The sequence below is a fragment of the Choloepus didactylus genome, chromosome 5 (genome assembly GCF_015220235.1).
Source record: "Choloepus didactylus isolate mChoDid1 chromosome 5, mChoDid1.pri, whole genome shotgun sequence".
Classification (NCBI taxonomy): domain Eukaryota; kingdom Metazoa; phylum Chordata; class Mammalia; order Pilosa; family Megalonychidae; genus Choloepus; species Choloepus didactylus.
The window spans coordinates 57,169,401-57,190,700 of NC_051311.1; the positions used below are offsets into that span (position 1 = coordinate 57,169,401).

Consider the following 21,300-nt stretch of genomic DNA (forward strand, 5'->3'; position numbering starts at 1 on the left):
CAGGGTCTTTGTCAATCCCCCCCTTACCACCCCCCACCTCCACCCACCACGGCCCCCAGCCCCGCCAAAATATTCTACTGCGCTTCGGCAGTAGGCAAAGATATTTCTCTGGGCTCTTAAAAAAGGCAGAGCCCCAAATCCTTGCCACTAAACTTGTTAATAGGACGGCGGTTACTTCTGGAACTTTCGCGTTTCTACACGCCACAGCAATCGGTGCACTCTTCCGCTGAGTGGGGGTGGGGTGGGGGGAGTGAACGGTGAGCACACAGACCGCACTAAGGAGGCAGAAGGAATGCGGACTCTCTAGGACCTAGCGGGAGGGGCGTCCTCGTGAACCTCGGCACAGGATGCCTTGGCTGCGCCCTCCGCGCGGGCTGGCCAATCGGAAGCCGCCTTTGCGCAGCCGCGCGCCAATCGCGTGAGCCCTTTCTGCCAGCCACCGGCTTTTTAAAGGTCCACGCTGCCATCCTCACGCCGCAGTTCTGGGTCGGCGTCTCCGAGGTCTTGTAGCAATGGTTGACCACGTCGTGCTGTACAGCGGCGCCAAGATGCCCATCCTGGGTCTGGGCACCTGGAAGGTAGGTGCCCCAGGGGCGGGATCCCGAGGCTCGCTCCAGGCTCCGTACGCCCCGCTGCCCCGGCGGCCTGGGGGAGAGGGAGCAGGAATGACCCTGCGCGGCCCCACGCCGCGGACGCCCGGCCCCTGGAGGACGCTCCCTCGGCCTCGCGGGCTCCCGGGTTACTGGAGGTTTCGGGCCGGCTCTGCGGAAACCTGGGCGCCGAGGAGGGCCCATGGAGGCGGGCCGGGCCCTGGTCCTGTGCTGGTCTTGCGTGTGGAATGCCGGCTCCTTAGACACTTAGTGGGTGGATCCGCAGGCTAATCCGAGCGGGAGGCTCAAATGGAAAATCACTAAAGGGAGATGGAAGGGAAAAGGGACTTCGGCGAACCTCCGCCACCCTGGCCCCGAGGAACAGGAATTGGGGGTTACACAAAGAGATGGAGCAGAAAGTAAAATGTGGAAAGAAGAAGCTCCAGCGTTCTTTTAAAAGCATCTTTAACGACTTTGCCTGTCTTCCAAGTAATCTGTCCTTATTTGTTTCCGTTATTACTCTCTCTGGAATAAGCGTCTCAAGTTACGCCTAGAGACCGCAAATAATTAAATTAGGTAGCACGAGTTTGCTCCCGGGACGGATCTGTCTCCTTTTCGGACGGGAAAGGGCTGTTGGTTTCTGTTTCCCCAAACGCTCTGCTCTGAACTCCTCCGAAACGGGCATTGAGCCTCATCGGTGCCCTGAACGGTGTATAAACGCCGCAGAAAATCTGGGCATCATTGGTTACCGCCTGCTGGTAACTGTTAGCCAGCATCAGTATTAAAACTTCTAGAAAACCTTAAAAACACTTAATTGTCTTCACAGCATCCCAAAGAAGTGGGTAGGAATTAAAAACTAAACTGATTTTCTCAAAACTAGGGAGCCCACGGGGTGGCCTTAAAGGAGGTGAGGCAAAACCCAGTATGTTTAAACTCCTTATAAATTAGCGTCAGAGTTCCTTTAAATTCTCTGTTAAGGGAACTTTGAATATGGGCCTGGGTGGTAGATAGTTACACACAGACAAGGAAAGGAAAGACGCAAAGAATTGAGTATTCTGTGAAATGGTTTGAAATTGGACAGGGTATGGGATTACCTCAGCCCTAAAGCCTGCAGGTGAAAATGAGTAAATGTAGTGAGAAAAAGAGAAGGGTCATAGATTTGCCTCACACTGAAAGTGTTTCTTGGCCAAAATGATCAGACTATGTAACTTGTGTTTCTTCCAGTGGTGGCTGTAAGAGTGTAATTGAATTATGTCCGTGATACAGTTTTAAAGTCCATCTGTTGCAGATGATTCTCTTTCCCTACTGGAGAGGGAAAACGCCACCAGCGTTGTATTGCCAGGGGGCCTTTAAAGCAGAGATTACTTTTGATTGATGCCAGCCGGTGCTGTTACTAATAAGTGTTTTTGACCTATTTGAAAAATTGTTGGTAGTAAATGGGTTTTGTAACCTTGCATGCACACCCAGAGCCTAGCAATGCAGGTAAAACTGTTTCTCAAGCATTTTCCCATTATCAGCCCCAGGCTTTTGAAGAAGTTTTATATCAGAGATATATTATATATATACCCTTAGCTGGACACAAACCATTGTATTAAGCCAAGATATTTTTGTTCCTTGTCTCCCCACCACAGGTTTTTGCCTTTTGAGGGCATTATTGCCCCTGTTGAGAATACATGAGGTAGAAGAAGAAAACACACTGAAAGATTTCGCATTACTTCCTCAATGATCAAAGATACTTAAATATGCCGTGCTTATTAGCAGGGCCAGTCCTGATACATCCACATCTCAACCAAGTGTCTAGAAGTCAGGGCAGAATTGATTAAAGTAGGAGAATGGGAGGAAGTTCATCCCAGTTTTGTTAGTTTGTGTCTGTTGCCAGACCTGATTCTGAGCTTTGGTATAAAATATTAGCCAGCTTGACTATGCTTTCAGTGTGATAAGGCAGCCAAAAGGATAGATAGTTCTATATACCTATCAGCTTATTATCATTTGATATTGTAGTTTACATTATAAACAGTAAAGTGAATTTGAACTTACTGAATGCATGCCAAGTGAGGTTTGCTTATCTGCCTCAAACAATGGAAAGTGCCTTTTCTGTTGATTGTGGGTAGTACATGAAAGGTAACACATTGTAATCATTCTTTGGATTTTCTCTATTCTGTGGGAGTCTTGCGAACATGGCACATTTTAAGCTTTGTTCTACAAAACTGCCAGGGTGTTGCCCTTGAGTAGGTTAACCACAGATCAGAGATTTGGTCTCCCAGTTGTGTAGCTTGGGGAAATTGTGTGTCATTGTAGAGTGAGGAGGCACAGCTTGCTCAAATTGACATGAAGTTCATTGATACCATGATGTCAATTGGTTAAATTAGAACAAGAGTTAAACCTTTTCAGTTGCCAAAATATGCATGTTCACTATCAGAATGCCCACCTTTTTGTTATCAAGGTACTGAATGGGAAGCCAGAATATTTTTGCAAATAAGAAGTTAAGACAAATTGAGTTTGGACCTGTTGCTTGATCCCTATTTCTTAATATGTATCGCTGGTATTAGAGGTTGTGTTCCAGAACAGGGATGGATGAACTACAGCCCTTGGGCCCATTTTTGTAATTAAAGTTTTATTGGAACATAGCCAGTCTTATTTCTTTATGTATTATTTGCAGTGACAGAGTTGAGTAGTTACCAGAGACAGTATGTCCCACAAAGCCTAAAGTATTTTATATTTCCCCTTTACAGAAATAGTTTGCCAACTCCTATTCTAGAAGATTATAAGTAGCTTAATTGGAACTTGGAATGTATTTTGAGAGGTTAGTTCACAAATGCTATTTAACTTGCATATGGTTGATACGGTTTATACGTGGAGTGAAAAATAGTAGAAAATTATTCTGCAGCACTACTAGTCTTTAAAGAAAACCAGTGGTGAAGTTGAAATTAAAGGTTCAATATCTCTTAAATGAAGGTGCTGAAGGAAAACTGGTTTAACTTGAAGAGGTTATACAGTGTGGTTTTTCTTTGACAGTTTTTCTGTCGTATGGAACTTTTGGAGGCTTTAAAGGTTGATGACAGTGTTTCTTTCCAGACTAAGTTCATATCAAAAGTTATCATTTTCCTAGTCCGTGTTCCAAGGTTATCATTGGCCCACTGTTCTCAGACTTCGTAGCCAAGATGCTTTTCTCACCAATGTGAAGTTTCCTTTGTGTTCCCCCCCCACACACCCTTTTCATTACAGAAGTAAGGCCTTCTAACTAGAGAAAATTTCAAAACATAATAAAGAGAAGAGAGTCCCCTGTTTCCAGAGATCCCCATGGCTAATACTGTAAAGGGTTCTATCCTTGAGATACTTTGTTTTTAACATATGCTCTGTCTTTTTAACCTTCTTTTTAACTGGGGCTGATTATCTTTTTTGACTTGTAGGGAGGGGGCAAGGAAAGAGGGATATAATCTTAAGGTAATTAGCAAGAAAAAGGGGAAGAACACGAGGTGTTAAAAGGAGTCTGTATGTGTGTGTGAGAGAGAACGACAGAGTAATTCTGAGTTACTAGCTGGCCTGTGTTATAGAACGAGGATAGGGAGATGCATCTTGTAGAGGTGACGGGAGATGCAGGGTCACAGAATTCTCACAGCCATCTGCACAGAACAGCATAAAATTGCTGCCCAAGATAGAGCTTTGGGAAGCCTCCCCCATATTCAAGGGAGGTGGTCATGCCTTAGTTTCCCCAAATCACAAGCCAAATTAGGGGCAGAATCGAGACTCAAACCCAATTTAGCATGTGGGGTTTGTACAGTTCAATTATTTGTAATTTAGCTGTTTCATGTACTGGTTTTCTACAGATTTGCTGCTAGATTCATGGGAACTTATTTTCATTATTTTTCTTCTTTTTTAAGGCTCAATTGGTACCATGCTCTTTTCTTTGCATTTTTTTAATGTTGATGAGGAATGGGAGATATGTAATCATATATTTGCACTTCAAAGTTTATTAATTTTTTACCATATCTGAAGTTGACTGCTTTGTTAGAAACAGCTTTTGTCTCTAAATTACATGATTGGGTAGATTACTTCTGGGAAGGAGTCTGGATTGAGATAATATTGAAAGTAATTTGTGCTTTCTTGGCACTTTAATCCCAGAGGATGACTTTTCCAAACTCCTCTTACTGACCAGTCACTCTCTGACTATCAAGGTCCCCCATGTTTATGGAAAACCCCAGAGTGGTGCTTAGAAGCAAGGCTCTAAGAACCTACTGCCCGGGTTTGCATCCTGACATCTCTTATTAACTGCCTGGTCTTGGACCAGTTCCTTAACCTCTGGCCTTAGTTTACTCATCTGTGAAAGCTGTGGTGAAGTCAGTGTGATGAATTTAAAACCGATACATAGTAAATGGTAGCCATTGTTTTATGGGCTGTATGCTACAAACCCCACTGGGTGGGGTTCCAGCCAAGTGACATGATCTGCCCTGGCATAAGCTTTCTGGTAATCAACATGCCTATCCCAGGGTCAGCCCTGGGGAGCCATGGGTCACCCTGCTGTGGCACACACTTGGCTCCGGGTCACCTTCCCCACCACTGCAAAGGTGGTTCAAAAAGGGGAGTCAGGCATGCAGCTTCCATTTTGCAGGAGCCTTTGTTATGAATTGCCACAAATTTAATTTGTACAAGGCTTAAAAGCCCTTGTGTCTTTGAGAGAAGTTTGGTCACCCTCCCAGCATGTGTGTCTGTAGCTAATCGGTGCTCTGTCCAGTGAAGCATCAAGAAGCAGCAGCTTCTTCTTGACCCCTTGGGAGATCATTTCTTACTGGTTTCAAGAAACTGAAAAAACAACTTAATCTAATGCAGAAAAAAAAAAGATGTATGGATGGGGTGAGGATTCTTTGGCCAACAAGACTGAGAGTTGCTGGCTTAGGGCATAACTGATTCAAGGACGTAACAGCTGTCACTGAAATTCGATCTTTCTCACCCCTTATCTGCCTCTCAACTGCACTTTCCTCTAGCAGCTCCAGGCTCATATTCTCCCAACACAGTGACTCCTGCAGAATGAAAGCGTGTCTTCTTCTACCAGAGTCCAAAGACAGAGTCTCATTGGCCCGGCTTGGGTCTTATTCCTGCCCCTGCATCAATCGCTGTGGCAGATGGAGTATGTGGCTAGGCAGGGCTGGGGGCTGCAAGGTGCTGGGTGAGCACAGCACAGGGCGGGCAGCAGCAGCTCTTCAGAGAAAAAAATCCATCAAGGTGCCCTTAAGCCTGAAGAGAATTAAATGCATGCTGCCAACTCTGTGAATATACTAAAAGCCATTGACTGTACGGTTTGGATGGATTGTATAGTATGTGCATATATCTCAATAAAACTGCTTTAAAAAAAAAAGCATGCTGAGCAGACAATTTCCTCACCTGTGTCCTCAGTTGTTTTTCTTGGGAAGAGAGTGCTCTGCTGCTGCTGCTTCTCTCAGTGACGTCTGTGCCTGAGATGCCAAAGGGAGGCTGGGATAGGTCATTAATCTCTCTGGACATGCTGAGATCTTCCCCTCTGCTTCTTTCCTTGAACCCTGAAGGGTGGCAGAGGCTGCAAGTCTGGTCATTTTGGTCCTCCAAGGAAGCAAGGAGGATGCTAGGCTGACTGAAGGTATTCTCTTCATAGCATCGCCTATTCCTGCCTCCCTGCTCCCTCAGAGGTGCCCAGCAAGCACAGTCTGCTCACAGGTTCTGGTAATGGACTTGCTTCTCCTGGCCTGTGTTCTTCCCCTCAATCTCTTCACAGCAGCTGATGTTAAGACAGCAGTTGTCTGCAAGTGCTAATGGCCCTGGACCCAGTTTCCTTTTCCTTCTTTCCCACTTCTTTCCCAGAGGTGTTTGTCATTCACCTCTGAGGTGGCCCGTGCCAGTTTTTAACATCTCTGATCTGAGGAGGAGCAGTGAGAAGATAAAGTAAACTGGGCTGCTGGCAAAGCTGAGAAGGTTATCCAGGCATTTCTTTCCCTCCTCCTCAGTGGCCAGCTCCTCACATCTGTTCCTGCCCCTCAGATGGTCAGATGGTTTGGGCCTAGACAGCCATTCAGTCACTTTGCAGTGCTGACGCCAGATATGTTGCACTTTCTGATTCCCATTTCCCCCTTGCCTTTCAACTCATTTTTGTCTGCTGATATCTCTGAGGGGTTATCTCCCTTGTCTCCACCTCTTGAAGCAGATTCTCACACAGTGAGATCCTGACCACCAGGGTAGTGAGAACTGACGCACAGGCCTTTGGATCAGCATCAGTAACATTCTTGGCTTCCCAATAATCTCCCAGAACAAGTGATTGCCAGTATCAGAGCCCATGCATGAAATGAGAAACAAAAGGACAGGCATTCACTGACTGAACTCAGAAACCAAATGGGAATTTGGGTAAATATGTGAAGCTGTTTTTGAAATATTTTGAACTGTCTGGAGGAATTTATATCCCTTATTGTTTCAGGATCCTAATAAATTCAGATAGGGAGGATTTTTTTTTTTTAATACAGTGGTTTGTAAATCGTTGGATATGGAGAAACAAGGACGCAATATAGTATTAGGAGTCTTAAGGTGATCTGTGTTGCTCTTAAGAGGTTCTCATATTCTCATACTTTCCTGAAATGAAAAATGGTGGCATTGCACTTCATTATTTTCCCACATCTGAGAGCCAATAGGTTTAGAATGCTGTTTCAGAAATTTGCTTAGGTCCTTCCTTTGCTGAAATTAAAGGAACAAGAACTTCAATAAGGATCAAAAAGCATCACTGATTTCACATTGCCCTTCTTCTTTGGTTTTGTGAAAACTATGTTTGTGTGTGTTTTTCCTTTATTAACCCCATGGCTTTTACTTTCCTTTTTCTTTCAGTCCCCTCCAGGCAAAGTAACAGAGGCTGTGAAGGTAGCTATTGATGTTGGGTACCGCCACATTGACTGTGCCCACGTGTACCAGAATGAGAATGAGGTGGGTGTGGCCATCCAGGAAAAGCTCAAGGAGCAGGTGGTGAAGCGTGAGGACCTCTTCATTGTCAGCAAGGTACTGTTCTATAGGAAGAGCCTGGGGGAAGGATTCTTATTCAAACATATCCAATGATGGCATCGCTTTAGGAACTGAGTCAATACTCCAGAACTCTTATATGGTTAGAGTTACCACCTGGCAGGTGATTATTTCAGGAGAAATGTGTTGACTGGAGGAAACAGAGGGCTCCAGAGTTTGCCCGTCTGTGGCTTTCTGTTGGATGGTATTTACATCTGGGCTCACTGATTTCAGCCCCATGCTGATGTGGCTGAGGTTATGGGTTGGTTCAGCTCGCTGTTTCCAATGCATTATCTTTGAGGACCAACCTTGGTTCCCATCCACAGACTGGATCGCCATTGCTGGCCAGTGTCTTTTACTTGGAGGCTGTTGGTGAACAAAAGACACTGAGTGGGAGGGTGAGGTTGGCTCCAAGAAGACCAGCCTGGTAGGAAAACAGCTCTGAGAACTCATATTTGAGACCTGCCAATTCCGTTTTATGCCTTCTGTTTGGTTCATTTGAGAGCCCTCCTTGACCTGATTATCATGCCGTGCTTTAAAAATTACAATCCACATTGAAAATTCCCTCACAACCATTTAAGTAGTTGGATCTTCTCAGCCATAACATCATGATAAAATGGCTGGATTGTGGGGAGAGGGAAGAGAATCCTTTGTCTTTTGAGCTATCTGGTTCCCAGCCAGGAAACAGCCTTTGAGCTGCCGTGACAAGATATGTTATCTTGCTCTTTTCAGCTTTGGTGCACGTACCATGAGAAAAGCCTGGTGAAAGGAGCCTGCCAGAAGACGCTCAGTGACCTCAAGCTGGACTACCTGGACCTCTACCTTATTCACTGGCCTACAGGCTTTCAGGTACGGGGCACAAGGTTCAGACCGATTCCCTGTGGCCCGTGTGTAACCTGTGGTTTGTCATTTTGGGTGGACTCTTGTGTCCTTGCTGCTCAAAATATGGTCCGTGGACCAGCAGCAATGGCATCACCTGGGAGCTGGTTAGAAATCACAATCTCAGGCCCCACCCCAAGCCTTCTGAACCAGAAACTGTATTTTAACAAGAACCACAGGTAACTTCTATGCACATGATAAAGTTTGAGGAGTACTGCTCTTTGTCATTTGGTGATTGTATAATTTAAAACTTTATGGCTCAGGTGACATCACACCTCCTGTACTTAGACCATAGGTGTCATAAGTTCTTGCTCTCCCTCTCTGCCTCCAAAAACTTACGCACATAAACACACATACTTTCCATGTATGTGTGCAGATGCATACATTCCACACACGTACCCCATGCTGTGGAAGCTTGACAGATATTTGCTGATAGGCTGGCTATTAGCACAAAAAGAATTCCAGAGTTAAAGCATCTTTGCCTTCTTTCTGGCCACTGGCTCAGTTTTCTGCTTGATCAGCCAGGTTGAAAATGTGTGGGTTTTACTCTATGGCTCTATTTTATTGCACTGTGGCTTACCAGAATCTGAAGGGACTTGACTTTCATCCTTGTTTTTTTCATGGGAATCCAGCGAGGCTGGGTGAGGTGACAATTTTAGAGTCTAGTAATCCAGCCAGGGCTTGGGTCTAATGAGCCCTGCTCTTGAATCCTTGCCCTGTCTGTGCAGTCCAGCCCCTGATGGGTCAGTCTTACTGACTGAGTGCCAACCACCTCAACCCAACAGTCTCTCAGGTACGCGAGAGATGGTGATTTCTGAGCTTCAACCCTTTAGGTAGAAAAAGTGTTTGAGACTTCAGGGATTTTCTGCCTATTTCCTTTTTCACATTGACGTGCAGATTTGCCCTTGATTATGTTATAAAACTTAGCCAGCTATCAGAATAAGTTTTCTAGAACTTTATATTCATAAAAGCACCTCCCTCTACCCTATGGTCTATAAAGGGCTATTAATTGATTTTTGTTGTTGTTCTGTTTTGTTTTTGATTGCAATTACAGTCTGGGAAGGAGTTTTTCCCATTGGATGAGGCAGGCAATGTAATTCCCAGTGACAGCGATTTTGTGGACACATGGGCGGTAAGGCAGTCTCCGATTTGACCTTTTTCTTCATTATTGGCTTCTTGTTCTCCCTGTGAGTGAACAAGGTGTGAGAAAACTGCTCTTCTATTTCTTTCATTTATATTTTATTGTCTTTTTTTTTTTTTTTCCCTTGTAGCTCATTAAACCCTGTGTTCTGCCTACCACGTCCTGGCTTCTGAAAGTTCTAGTTAGCTGGCACTGAATTAAGAGGGCAGACCTGGCTTTCTCTCATTTTCCTTTTTGGCACATTTCATTACCAAGCAGATACTCTTTTCTCTTTAGGCCATGGAAGAGCTGGTGGATGAAGGGCTGGTCAAAGCTATTGGAGTGTCTAACTTCAACCATCTCCAGATCGAGAGGATCTTAAACAAACCTGGCTTAAAATATAAGCCTGCGGTTAACCAGGTAAACATTCACCAGAGAATCAGGCATCCCTAGGATACTATTTTACCATGTGGTTACTTCTTGTTTACATTACTCTGCGAGTAGGCAAGAGGCAGGTTCCTATATGTTTTCCGATTCAGAGTGACAGTGGGACATCTGGGAGCAAAACTTGTGTGCGCGCATGAGAGAGAGAGAGTTTGAGAGAGAGTTTGAGCCCAGCTTGTAATGACTTGGGGTCTGCTAGATTAGTAGCATGCAGACATCAAGATCCTCAGACCTGCGACAGCTGCTAAGTGGATAAAACCAGAAAAAGCCTTTAGAGACAGTGCCCATCGTACATCAGTAACAAGATTATAATGTCAAGGACACTAGCTGGGAAATATAGAAGCTTTACAGCTTATCTGGAAAATGGGATGTTAAATGTAGTTTTTTGCCTGGGGAGGGAAGGGACTTGGCATGGGGAAACATCCTGTATGTCACATCAGTGTGTGAATGTGTGCCCACAGTGCCCCTAGCAGCTCTCCTGTTTGCTTCTGCAGATCGAGTGCCACCCGTACCTAACTCAGGAGAAGTTACTCCAGTACTGCCAGTCCAAGGGCATTGTGGTGACTGCCTACAGTCCCCTTGGCTCTCCTGACAGGCCCTGGTGAGGTTTCCATGGGGTCATGCTCTCTTGTCAGTTGAAGAAGATTGGAAAAAAAGAAAAATCCAGCGTCAAGGGGAATGCTTCTGGGGCTGATTTGCAGACTTTCCTGGGTGCCTTGGGAGGATGCTGACAGACTGCCCTCTGTTAGATGGACTGACTAACTCTGTTCACATGGACCTCCTTTCTTTCTCCAGGGCCAAACCTGAGGACCCTTCCCTACTGGAGGATCCTAGGATCAAAGCAATCGCAACCAAGCATAATAAAACCACAGCCCAGGTACAGCCATTTCCAGGCCCCCATGACTGTGCCCTGAACTTCCTCCATTAGTCAGGCGTGAAGGAGACTTGGTGCCTGAGCGCGGTCAAGCCCTCTCTGGAAGTGCTGTTTGGGGTCCTGGAGTGCATAGTAGAAAGAACACAGATTGGGAATTTAGAAGACTAACAGGTGGGCTGGGGATAGTAATTCCTGCTCCTACCTTTATAGATTGCCATAAGGATCAACATTTGTTCATTTATGTGAAAGCTCCTCTCTCTACAAATGTAGGAGTACTGATTATCAGCTGCAAGTGAAATGTTCTCATTCTACAAGTGGTAGTGGGACTGGTCTAATTGTGCACATGCCTGAGGGGTACTGAGATACTGTGCACATGGCCTGGGGGTACTAAGAGCAGGATGGAGTCACATGAGGACCTGGATGCCTTCTCTCCCTCTTGCTGGCTGGGACCTTGGGCAAATTACTTAGTGTCCTGAGCCTGTTTTCTCACATGTGATCTTCTAGCATTTGCCTCTTCCAGTTATGAACATAGAAGATTAAATGTGATGATAATGCGGAGTGCTTGGTATGTGTACACATCGCATATTTCTCTGGGTTTCCAGGTGCTGATCCGGTTTCCCATGCAGAGAAATGTGGTGGTGATCCCCAAGTCTGTGACACCTGAGCGCATCACTGAGAATTTCCAGGTAAGATCCAGCTGGTTGGCCCAAGGAGGAGGGAGGACTCTTCACAGGGCCTCCCAGCCTGTCCCCGGAGTGTCATCTATATGCCTCCCACCTGCCCTCCTGCCCACCTTCCTGTCATGACCTCCGTAGGAGTTGTGGTGAACAAACCATGGGCCAGAGAGAGTGACTGTCACTGGGTCAAGGTCCCTGATGCCGCCTGCTCAGCTCACTCAGTGGCCCCAGGCTGTCTGTACATACACCTTTGCTGAGGCTCCTCAGTGACACTTAGTGTTTGCCCTGAGACATAATTGTTCTTCAGTGATCCTGCCAGTTCTGGGGTTGTATCGAGGTTCTGTTAGTTACCCATCATAGGACTTTGGGCAAGTTTTTTATCTGCTCTGTGCCTGTTTCCCCTTCTGTATAACTGAGTTAATATCTATTTGGAGGATTGTTGCAGAGATGGAGATGATGCATCCAAGTGCTTCATGCAGTGTTTGGTACCTTAGTTGCTGTGATGTTGTTATCATGGGCCATAAAGGACCCCGCAGGCCACCTAGCCCACCTGCAAAGAAATCTTCTGACAATGGGCAGAGCGGTCCGGCTGTGTCAGGGCACCAGGGAAGCGCTCGGTGGTGGGCACTCGCAGCACACTCAAAAGCAGACTAGACTGCCTCTTTGCCTGCCTCTTGCTGTGGTATGGGGGACCCCACCAGAGAGAGAGCTGTTCTGTGAGGGTCCTTGTGGCCTGGGCACATCTCTCACTGAGCAAAGCAGCTTCACCAGGAACACTCCCTGTTTATCTGACAGCTGGTCCAGAGTGTGGCACAGACACAGGGCCTGGGGCTGTTTAGCTGTCAACTCCCTCTTCCTCATGCAGGCCACAGCCTGGGTTCACAGGTGGCTGTTTGTTTCCATAGTCAGCAGCTCATTTTGCCTGGTTCTGCTGGCCACGGGCTGGCCCTGACACTTGCCTCTGGACACCCAGGAAACGGGGATGGGAGGAAGTGGAGCTTATCTATAGTTTAGCAGGGGGAGACAGTTTTCTTCTTACATATGGAAGGAAAACTTTACCAATTCAAGGTAAAGTGATAAAGAGTAGCCACTATGGGAAACACCCTACTAGAGATGGATCTTATGTTTCATGTTTCATTTTTTTTTAAGGTATTAAAGAAAAATTAAATTACTAATCTCATAATGCTGATAAAATTATTTTTGTATCATACCGTGTAGTCTTTGCCCATTTTTTCATGGTCTTCATCTCAGGAAATCTAGCAGACTTTATTTCTGCACATTCCATGACTGGCTGAAGCTAAGGGCCCACCTCCAGGGGTGTTTGCCGCCCCTCGGGGCCTCACCCCCTGCCGCCTTCTGCTCAGCAGACTGCCTGCTGGCCGCCCCGAGTGCCAAGTCCTCTTTCCATTAGGCCCTTTCTTACCCTCTGTCAAAACCTTATTTGGATTCTTAGGCCTCTCTCAATGAATGCCATTTCCTCTTTGTCACATTCTTCAATTCCCCAGCTGGCATTAATTTCTAATTCCTCTGGACTCTGAGTCCTTTGTTGAGTGTCTTCTGTATACTGTGTGATTAATTTTTCCTTGCTTTATAGCTGTTGAAATATCTCTTCATTGTAAACTGAGGCAGAGATACATCTTACCCATCTTTATATTCCCCACTGGTGAATATTAAAATAGAAGTGCTCGGCACTATTTTTGAAATGGAATAAAAATACCATTTTCCTTGGAAGTCCTGTAAGGAGGGAGGTCTGTTTCCATTGTTCTGTGTCATACCTAGCCATAATATATACGTTGTCTGAATATTAATATGGTAAACTGAGTTCTATAGTAAGCTATAGTCTTTGAGTTCAATTTACCTGGCTTCCCCTCCCAGTCAAGGCATTGGGAGACATCTTTCATTGTGGTCCTGCTCAGAACCGTTTTGGTACTTTGATATTCTATTTTTGATTTTTATTACAGAGTTTATTGGATTTTTTTTTTTTTTTTTTTTTTTTTTTTTAGGTGTTTGACTTTGAACTAAGTAGTGTGGATATGACCACCTTGCTCAGCTACAACAGGGACTGGAGGGTCTGTGCCTTGATGAGGTGAGTGAGTCCTGAGTGTTATGACCAGGACCCCACAAATTTGTCAGTTGCTGTAGAACAAAAGAAAAATTCCTGGAGGCCTTAACTTCCAAGTCCTATTGTCACAGCTCTTTTTGCTTTTGCACATTACCTGGCTGTCTCATCCATGTGCAGCATTCAAACCTGTTATCAACTGAACTACTCAAAAGTCTTGGGGAAAATGCCCCAAGAGATCTACTCCAGGTATCTTATCCTCCTGCCTGAGGTATACTGTTGGCCTAACTGGCCTAAGCTGAAATAACCATGTATTTTGTTACTTAATTTCCAAGCCTTAGTAGCTAATGCAAAACTAGATGTTTTCAAGCAGCCCTATTCCTAGACCTTCTTGGAAGATTTTACACATGGCTCTTTAGTCATCTTAATGACTGAATTAAAATAGGAAGGCATGCACCTCTGACACTAAAAAGCCACATGACCCTGATAAAGTTGCTCAGCCCCTCTGGCCTGCCTGGCTGCTAAACATGTTGCCGTTGTCCATGGCCTCAGATGCAAAATGAGCTACAGAATTTATCATGGACAGCCCCCAGTCAGGCACTAAGTCATGGTCTGTAGTCTCAGAACTGGCTTGTTGGCTCAGTGAGCACTTAACCACGTTTGTCTTTATTTGATTTCTTATGGTCAAAATGTCTTCCTCAAAAAGCAAATGTGTTCCTGTTTTTTTTCTGACAGCGCTACATCCCACAAGGATTACCCCTTCAATGCTGAGTTTTGAAGCTGTGGCTGCCAGCTCTTCCCCGAGTAACCTCCTGTTTTTCCTGTCTCCTTTTTTCTTGCAAGTGTGGTGTGACCTGAGTCCCTAACAGTGCATTAGTAGCCTGGTGACTAACCAGCAGGGGTTTGCCCAGCTGAATGGGGGGTCTGAAGAGCAGTGTCTGTGGATTAAAAGTCTCTTCCAGTTTTCTTTGCCCTTTCTTTTTGCCTAACTAGGAAATACAACTTTGAATACTCTTTTCTGACCAAGGAGAGGTAAAATCTATAATGTCAAAATAGTGCCACTAACAGTTGGGTTTTTGACTGCTTAGAATTGTATTCCTTTCAGCCAGACTTCTCCTTGCCTCAAATAAAAAGTGCTTTTGTGAGCCACATGCTATGTCTTTTCTTTGAAATAATATCTCCTCCTTCAATCCCACTCCCAGCCTTCATCCCTTGAACCTATAGAGCAGACCATTCATTATGCAACAGGAATGCAGTCTTGGGCTTTTCCTTTTGGTTGGGGATCCTCACCCCAAGATGTTGTCCACTCAGCTTGGGGGAGGGGGGGTCTCGTCACTCTCATTGGAGTCACCTGAGGAGTTTGAATGTGGCTGGTGTCTGGACCCCTGAATACTGATATAGTGGGCTTAGGGTGTGGCTGGATCCCTCCTGAGTGCACAGGCTCCCCAGGTGATTCTAACATGAATCAAGGTTGAGCCCACAGCTTGAGAGTCCAAGTCAGAATGTAAACCCATTAGTGATTTCACAGATTTCTCAGCTGGTTCTTCTACTTGTGAAGATCAAAGTCAGATGTTCACTAAATAGCACCATCTGCCAGGCACAGTGCAGGAGATCTGGGTTAGTTTTAAATAAAATTAGTCCTTGCTTTCATGAAGCTCATTGTCTAGAGGGAAGAAAAGCATAAATAAATGGTGTCTTGTTGGAGATGGATGAATGCTTTAAAAAGGATTACAAAGTAAAGGCCTTGAAGCCCAAATGCTGTTGTTTGTTTTTGTTAATAACTGGTTTCCAAATCCAGAATTAAGTGGACAAAGGATTGGAAAGGGATGGGATAGACAAGGGACCTCAAATTTCAGAAAGATTGCTTTGTTACTGGTTTTGTGAGTTGGATGATTATAGTCCCTATTATTGGGTCACGTTAATACATGGCTTTACACATTACCCATGTTTAAGACTTGTCCTCAAGGGTTTCTCTTCTAGATAGGCAACAACTGATTGGTAGTGGTTGTTGGACCCCACCTGGGGATGAGCAAGCATGCCAAGTCCCTGGGCAGCTGGGGTTGAGTAAGAGGACTGACCACTTAGTGCTCCACCTGCTCCGGCTACCTCCCCTTGCTTGGCAGCCTGGGCCCCTCCCTCCCCAGCATCCACTCATCACTGGGGTCCTGTTTCCCCTGCTGGAGTAGGTGGGTCCTAGGTCTCTGATGCACCTTATCCCAAGTTAAACTGCAAACCTATTAAGTTACCTTCTAGTAATCAAGACTGGTCTGGTTTTATTAAAAGTTACTTCAAATCATCTGTGATTTAACTCCCTTCCTGTTTCTCCCGTTAGTCAAGAATTGGCTTAAATACACTTTGGAGAAACTTTGAGGTAATCACTAGTAAGAGTTTAAAAATCAGATACTTGCCTCCTGGATCATGGGGAGGAATGAGTGGTGTCTGTAGCAAGAACATTTAAAAGTGAACCCAAAAGTATAAATCAGATAAAAGGCTGAGCCTCCTCATTTCCTGTCTTAAGGCCCTCCCTACTTTCTAGCAGAGATTCTTAGAGTATATCTGAGGATATATCCCCTAGAAGGAGCATTGCCTGGAGTGGGGGAGGGAGAAGAGGACCAAGGCACAAAGGACAAGGAGAACAGCTGGTTCTGCATTTTGAAGATTGAATAGGCATGGTGTGGGCAGTTAATGGCCTGGGCACAGGGAAGAGCCCAGTTGATGCTGGAAGGTGTAGGGTGAGGGAGATGCTGAGGAAGTGAGGCTGCGGAGCTTAACTGGACCAGCCTCATCCCACCACAGTTCATCCCAAGGCTGTAGAAGGAGCAGAAAGATGTGAGAGGCTAGTACACATGGATAGAGACAGGTCCTGCTTTCCCACAGAGATCCTCTTTCTTTTCTACCTTACACCTTCCTGGGCGGAATCCTCCCCAGCCTCGGGACTCTGGTGGACACGTGTGTGAACTGACTCTCCAGGAAGTCAGGTCTGTGGAAGTTACAGAATATCACTGGTCCCATCTTTGAGGAACTTTATGTAGTTGGGGGCACAAAATACCTTCATGAAACAGTGGCATTTTACCAAAACAATGTTCAAAGAGCAGAATTGTTAAGATACTGAGACCAACTGAAAAACGTAACTAAATTTTATTAACTCAGAACAATGCTTGCACAGACGTTTTCAAACAGCACAATTTCTCAAGGTCTGCTTTCATAAAGCAAAGTTTTCTCAACACTACATCCAGGAATAATCTTTTTTGCTGCATTTCCTTAGTCCTCTCCAACACATTGGAGCATTTCCTTGGTGTTTTTGTTGAGTTAACTCCCTGGCAGCATCCTGGCAGGTTGCCCAGGACAATCAGTGTTAGCCTCAACCCAGGAAGGCTTTCCTGGAGGGGCTGTCTTTGGGGCTCACAGTTCTCTAGGATCCAGCTCTGGGTCATGTCAAATCTTAAAATCCTTGAAGGCATTTTCTAGCTGTGTTCTGAGATAAAACTCTTGGTCTTCAGGATTCCGAAAACTAGCTTCTCTTCCTTCCCACCCTGGAGTCAGGCCACAGATCGCTGCTTCACAGGTCCTCTTCTCCCTCCCCCACTCCAGGCAATGCTCCTTCTAGGGGATATATTCTCAGATATACTCTAAGAATCTCTGCTAGAAAGTAGGGAGGGCCTTAAGACAGGAAATGTGGAGGCCCAGCCTTTTATCTATGAGGATTAAAAGAGATCATTAATGTAAAGAACTAACCTAGGGCCTGGCACACAGCACTCAATACATGCCAGTCGTTATTGATGATATTGTGAATATTGCCTTTATTATAACCAAATGTTGGCAACAGAAGCAAACCCATCCAGCCCCTCAGCTCGCAGGTGGTGCTGGGGGTGGAGCAATGCCTAGAGAGGAGCTCTTTCCTTCTGCAGAAGCAACAGTTTCTCCCTAGTCTGTACTATGTCCAACCTCACACGTAAGAAGGGCAGCTCCTCACACATTTATCAGTGTGCACCACCCTGTGGTCTGGGCTTTTGTTTCCAACCTCTAGGATTGCACCTCCTGGCAAGAGAAAGCCCTGAAGAAAACGCGGTCCATGTGTTTGTAAGAATTGCTTTTTTTTCATACTGATAGGTGAAATCATAGAATGTCAGAGATGGAAAGTGTTGTGGAGACCATCTAATCCAGTGTGTCTCTAATCCAGGGTTCTCAAACTTACATTTGGCAGCAGACTCCTTCAAAAGAAATCCTATGTGGATCTTCAGTATATAAACTAAATAAAAGCAGGGCTGCTGTGCTTGAAGTCAGTCCTTTACCCTCCATATCTAGAAAGCACTTTGAAAGCCTTGGGATCTAAATAATTGTTGGTTTTTTGTTTCTTTGTCTTATTATTTTCATTTAAAAACAACTATAATTATTTCACAGAGTTTCTGTGGTTCAGGAATTCTGGAGTGCTTAGCTGGGTGGTTCTGGGTCAGGGTCTCATGAGGTTGCAATAAATATGACAGCTAGGACTAAAGACATCTGAAAGCTTGACCTGAGTGGAGGATCTGCTTCCAAGATGGTGTTATGGGTTTGTTTTTTAACATGTTAAACCTGTGATCTTTGTCTGAAACCTGTGATCAGGTTGTGATTCAGTTGGTTTGGGCTTCATTTAAGCAATCTCCCACTCAAATAAATTTGAGTATAGGGACAGACAATAGTAAAGAGCATTTACTTTAAAAAGTAAAGAGCATTTAAGACAAGAATTCCACTTCACATTTTGATTAAAGGATTACTTAAGGTTAAAGGAACAAGTTTACAATGTAAAAATAAAGTGATACATTACCAAGCTTGGGGACTTCTGCCCCTTCCAGAAGCAGCTGGATATGAGATCAGAAGACTCCTTCTCCCCCTAGGCTAAGTTACAAAGTATTTATAGAGCCTTTAATTCAGGATACATTCAATCAAATCATATTCTATTTTTATGTTTGAACCATGGGTGATGAACAACAGGTGGTGAGCCACAGGTGGTGAACTACAGGTGAGTCAAAAACAAAGGAGGTATTTACAGCATTATTAGAGATGCAAACTTAACCTTGAATGTTTGCAAAACTTTACTGAAAATAGTTCTACTACTTAAGCTATGAGTGCTGTAACAGCAATATAACACACCCTTATATAATAAAAACAAAATTAGAAGAGATTACTATTGCTTATATCTAACTTCTTAGTACAGTTTTCTTATTTCATTCTATAATTAGTCTAGTTATTGCATCATATTATGTCCCTCACTTCCTCCTTTTCTACTTGGGCCTGTTTAGCCTCTCCCTCAGTACAATCCTCTAATATAGGACTTGAAGGATACAGTTGTATAGTTATATAATAAGGACTTTCCACTTTCTTTTGTTAAATAGGCCTCTATATTAGAAGGAATACCTGGTTCTTCACTATCAGAACAGAAGGCATCAGGTGTTATATGAGAGCAGCAAGGCTCCTCAGCTATCTGATCGTTACATACAGAAAAAGAGCATCCTCATTTTCATATTCCTTGGTAGAGATATTATCCTGCAACAATGTCTCAGTCATGGGAAAATCGGTGCTGGCTGTTGGCAGGAGGCCTCAGTTCCTCACCATGTGTACTTTTCCATGAAGCTTCTGGAGTGCTCTGCTGACATGATTGCTGACTTCCGCCCTGACTTAAGAAAGCACAAGGTACAAGGTGCAATATCTTTTATTATCAATCCTCAGAAGCCACACACCATTATTTCCATAATATCCTATTGTTAGAACAGATCAACTGTATTCAGTGGGGGAGATGAGGGCCACTGGGAGGACACCTTGAAGGCTGGCTACCACAATTTGTAAACCTAGGATTGCACATTGTTTATTTCACAAGTAACTATAAATATGCAAGTGATTTTCAAGAGAATATGTGTTTAGATTGGCATGTCCAGCCAAAATATAAAGAGTTTTATAACAGAGTAGGAAAAAAAAAAGTAAACCCTGAGGATCAGAGAGGGAAAATGACCAGCAAAAGCTCACAAGGCAACTTAGTGGTAGAACTGGGCTTAGATTTCAGGTTTCTGAATTCTCTATTGCATTGCATCATTATATTATTAAAGTAACATTTCATTATAATACAAGTTACAGTAACTTTCTGTGATGGTTTGAAGCTGTATGTACCTGAGAAAACATGTTCTTAAACCTAATCCATTCCTGTGGGTGTGACCCATTTTAACTGAGGTAACTTCAGTTAAGGTATGGCCCACTTCAATCAGAATGGGTCTTAATCCTATTACTGGAGTCATTTATAAGCAGAATGAAATTCAGATACAGAGAGAGAAAGCCACTGAGGGAGCGTCCAGATGCTGAACATCAAAGAACCCAAAAGAGAAGGGAGAGACCAGGACACACTGCCATGTGCCTTGCCATGTGACAAGGTAAGGAACAGGCATTGCCAGGCACCAGCCCCAGAATCCACAGCCTTTCTGGAGAAAGCATTGCCTTGATGATGCCTTCATTTGGACTTTCTTTTAGCCTCAAACTGTGAGCAAATTACCATTGTTTAAAATCCAGCATCCTTTCTTGATAAAAACACTTCAAAAAGCAGGAATCAAAGGAAACTTCCTCAATATGATAAAGGACATGTATGAAAAACCCACAGCTAACATCATAGTCAATAATGAGAGACTAAAAGCTTTCCCTCTTAAACAGGAATAAGACAAGGATGCCCACTGTCACCACTGTTATTCAACATTGTGCTAGAAGTTCTAGCTAGAGCAGTTAGGCAAGAAAAAAATAAATAAATGGCATCCAAACTGGAAAGGAATGCTATCTGCAGACATGATTCTATATTTAGAAAATCCTGAAAAAACTGTGACAAAGCTACTTGAGTTAATAAATGAGTTCAACAAAGTGACAGGATACAAGATCAACATGTGAAAATCAGTAGGGTTTCTATACACTAGTAATAAGCTATGCAAGGAGGTAATCCAGAAAACAATTCCATTTACAATGGCAACTAAAATAATTAAATAACTAAATAACAAACCTAACTAGGATGTAAAAGACCTGTACACAGACAGCTACAAAACATTGCTAAAAGAAATCAAAGAAGACCTAAATAAATGGAAAAACATCCTGTGTTCATGGATTGGAAGGCTAAGTATCATTAAGATGTCAATTTCTACCCAATTAATCTACAGATTCAATGCAATACCAATCAAAATTCCAACATCCTACTTAAAAGAAATTGAAAAGCTAATTATCAAATTTATTTGGAATGGTAAGGAGACTTGAATAGCCAGAAACATCTTGATAAAGAAGAATGAAGTGGGAGGACCAATGCTTCCTGACTTTAAAGCATATTATAAAGCACAGTGGTCAAAATTGCATGGTACTCTCATAAAGATTGACATATTGATCAATAGATTAGAATTAAGAGTCCAGAAATAGACCCTCAGATCTAATTTCAATTGATTTTTTACAAGGCTCCCAAATCCACTTAATGGGAACAGAACAGTCTTTTCAATAAATGGTGTTGGGAGAACTGGATATCCTTATCCAAAAGAATGAAAGAGAACCCCTACCTCACACCTGTCTCATTCAAAATGGATAAAAGGCCTGAATATAAGAGCCAGTACCATAAAACTCCTGGAAGAAAACATAGGGGAGCATCTTCAAGCTCTAGT

General features: G+C 44.0%; 1 protein-coding gene across 1 annotated transcript; it reads left to right on the forward strand.

The window, feature by feature from the left end:
* The first annotated feature begins 430 nt into the window (after positions 1-430).
* Positions 431-14,802, forward strand: AKR1B1 (aldo-keto reductase family 1 member B). The gene is made up of 10 exons (XM_037837433.1): positions 431-578; positions 7,431-7,598; positions 8,331-8,447; positions 9,532-9,609; positions 9,895-10,017; positions 10,536-10,642; positions 10,837-10,918; positions 11,518-11,601; positions 13,596-13,678; positions 14,387-14,802. The coding sequence occupies exons 1-10, from the start codon at positions 513-515 to the stop codon at positions 14,427-14,429; spliced, it is 951 nt and encodes a 316-aa protein (XP_037693361.1). The 5' UTR covers positions 431-512; the 3' UTR covers positions 14,430-14,802.
* Positions 14,803-21,300: the final 6,498 nt, after the last annotated feature.

Excerpts from the sequence above, each read along its gene's own strand:
- AKR1B1 (XM_037837433.1), top strand. The coding sequence starts at position 513 with ATGGTTGACCACGTCGTGCTGTACAGCGGCGCCAAGATGCCCATCCTG. Across the intron at positions 9,610-9,894 it reads ATTTTGTGGACACATGGGCG|GCCATGGAAGAGCTGGTGGA; the intron begins GTAAGGCAGTCT and ends TTTTCTCTTTAG. Across the intron at positions 10,919-11,517 it reads ATAATAAAACCACAGCCCAG|GTGCTGATCCGGTTTCCCAT; the intron begins GTACAGCCATTT and ends CTGGGTTTCCAG.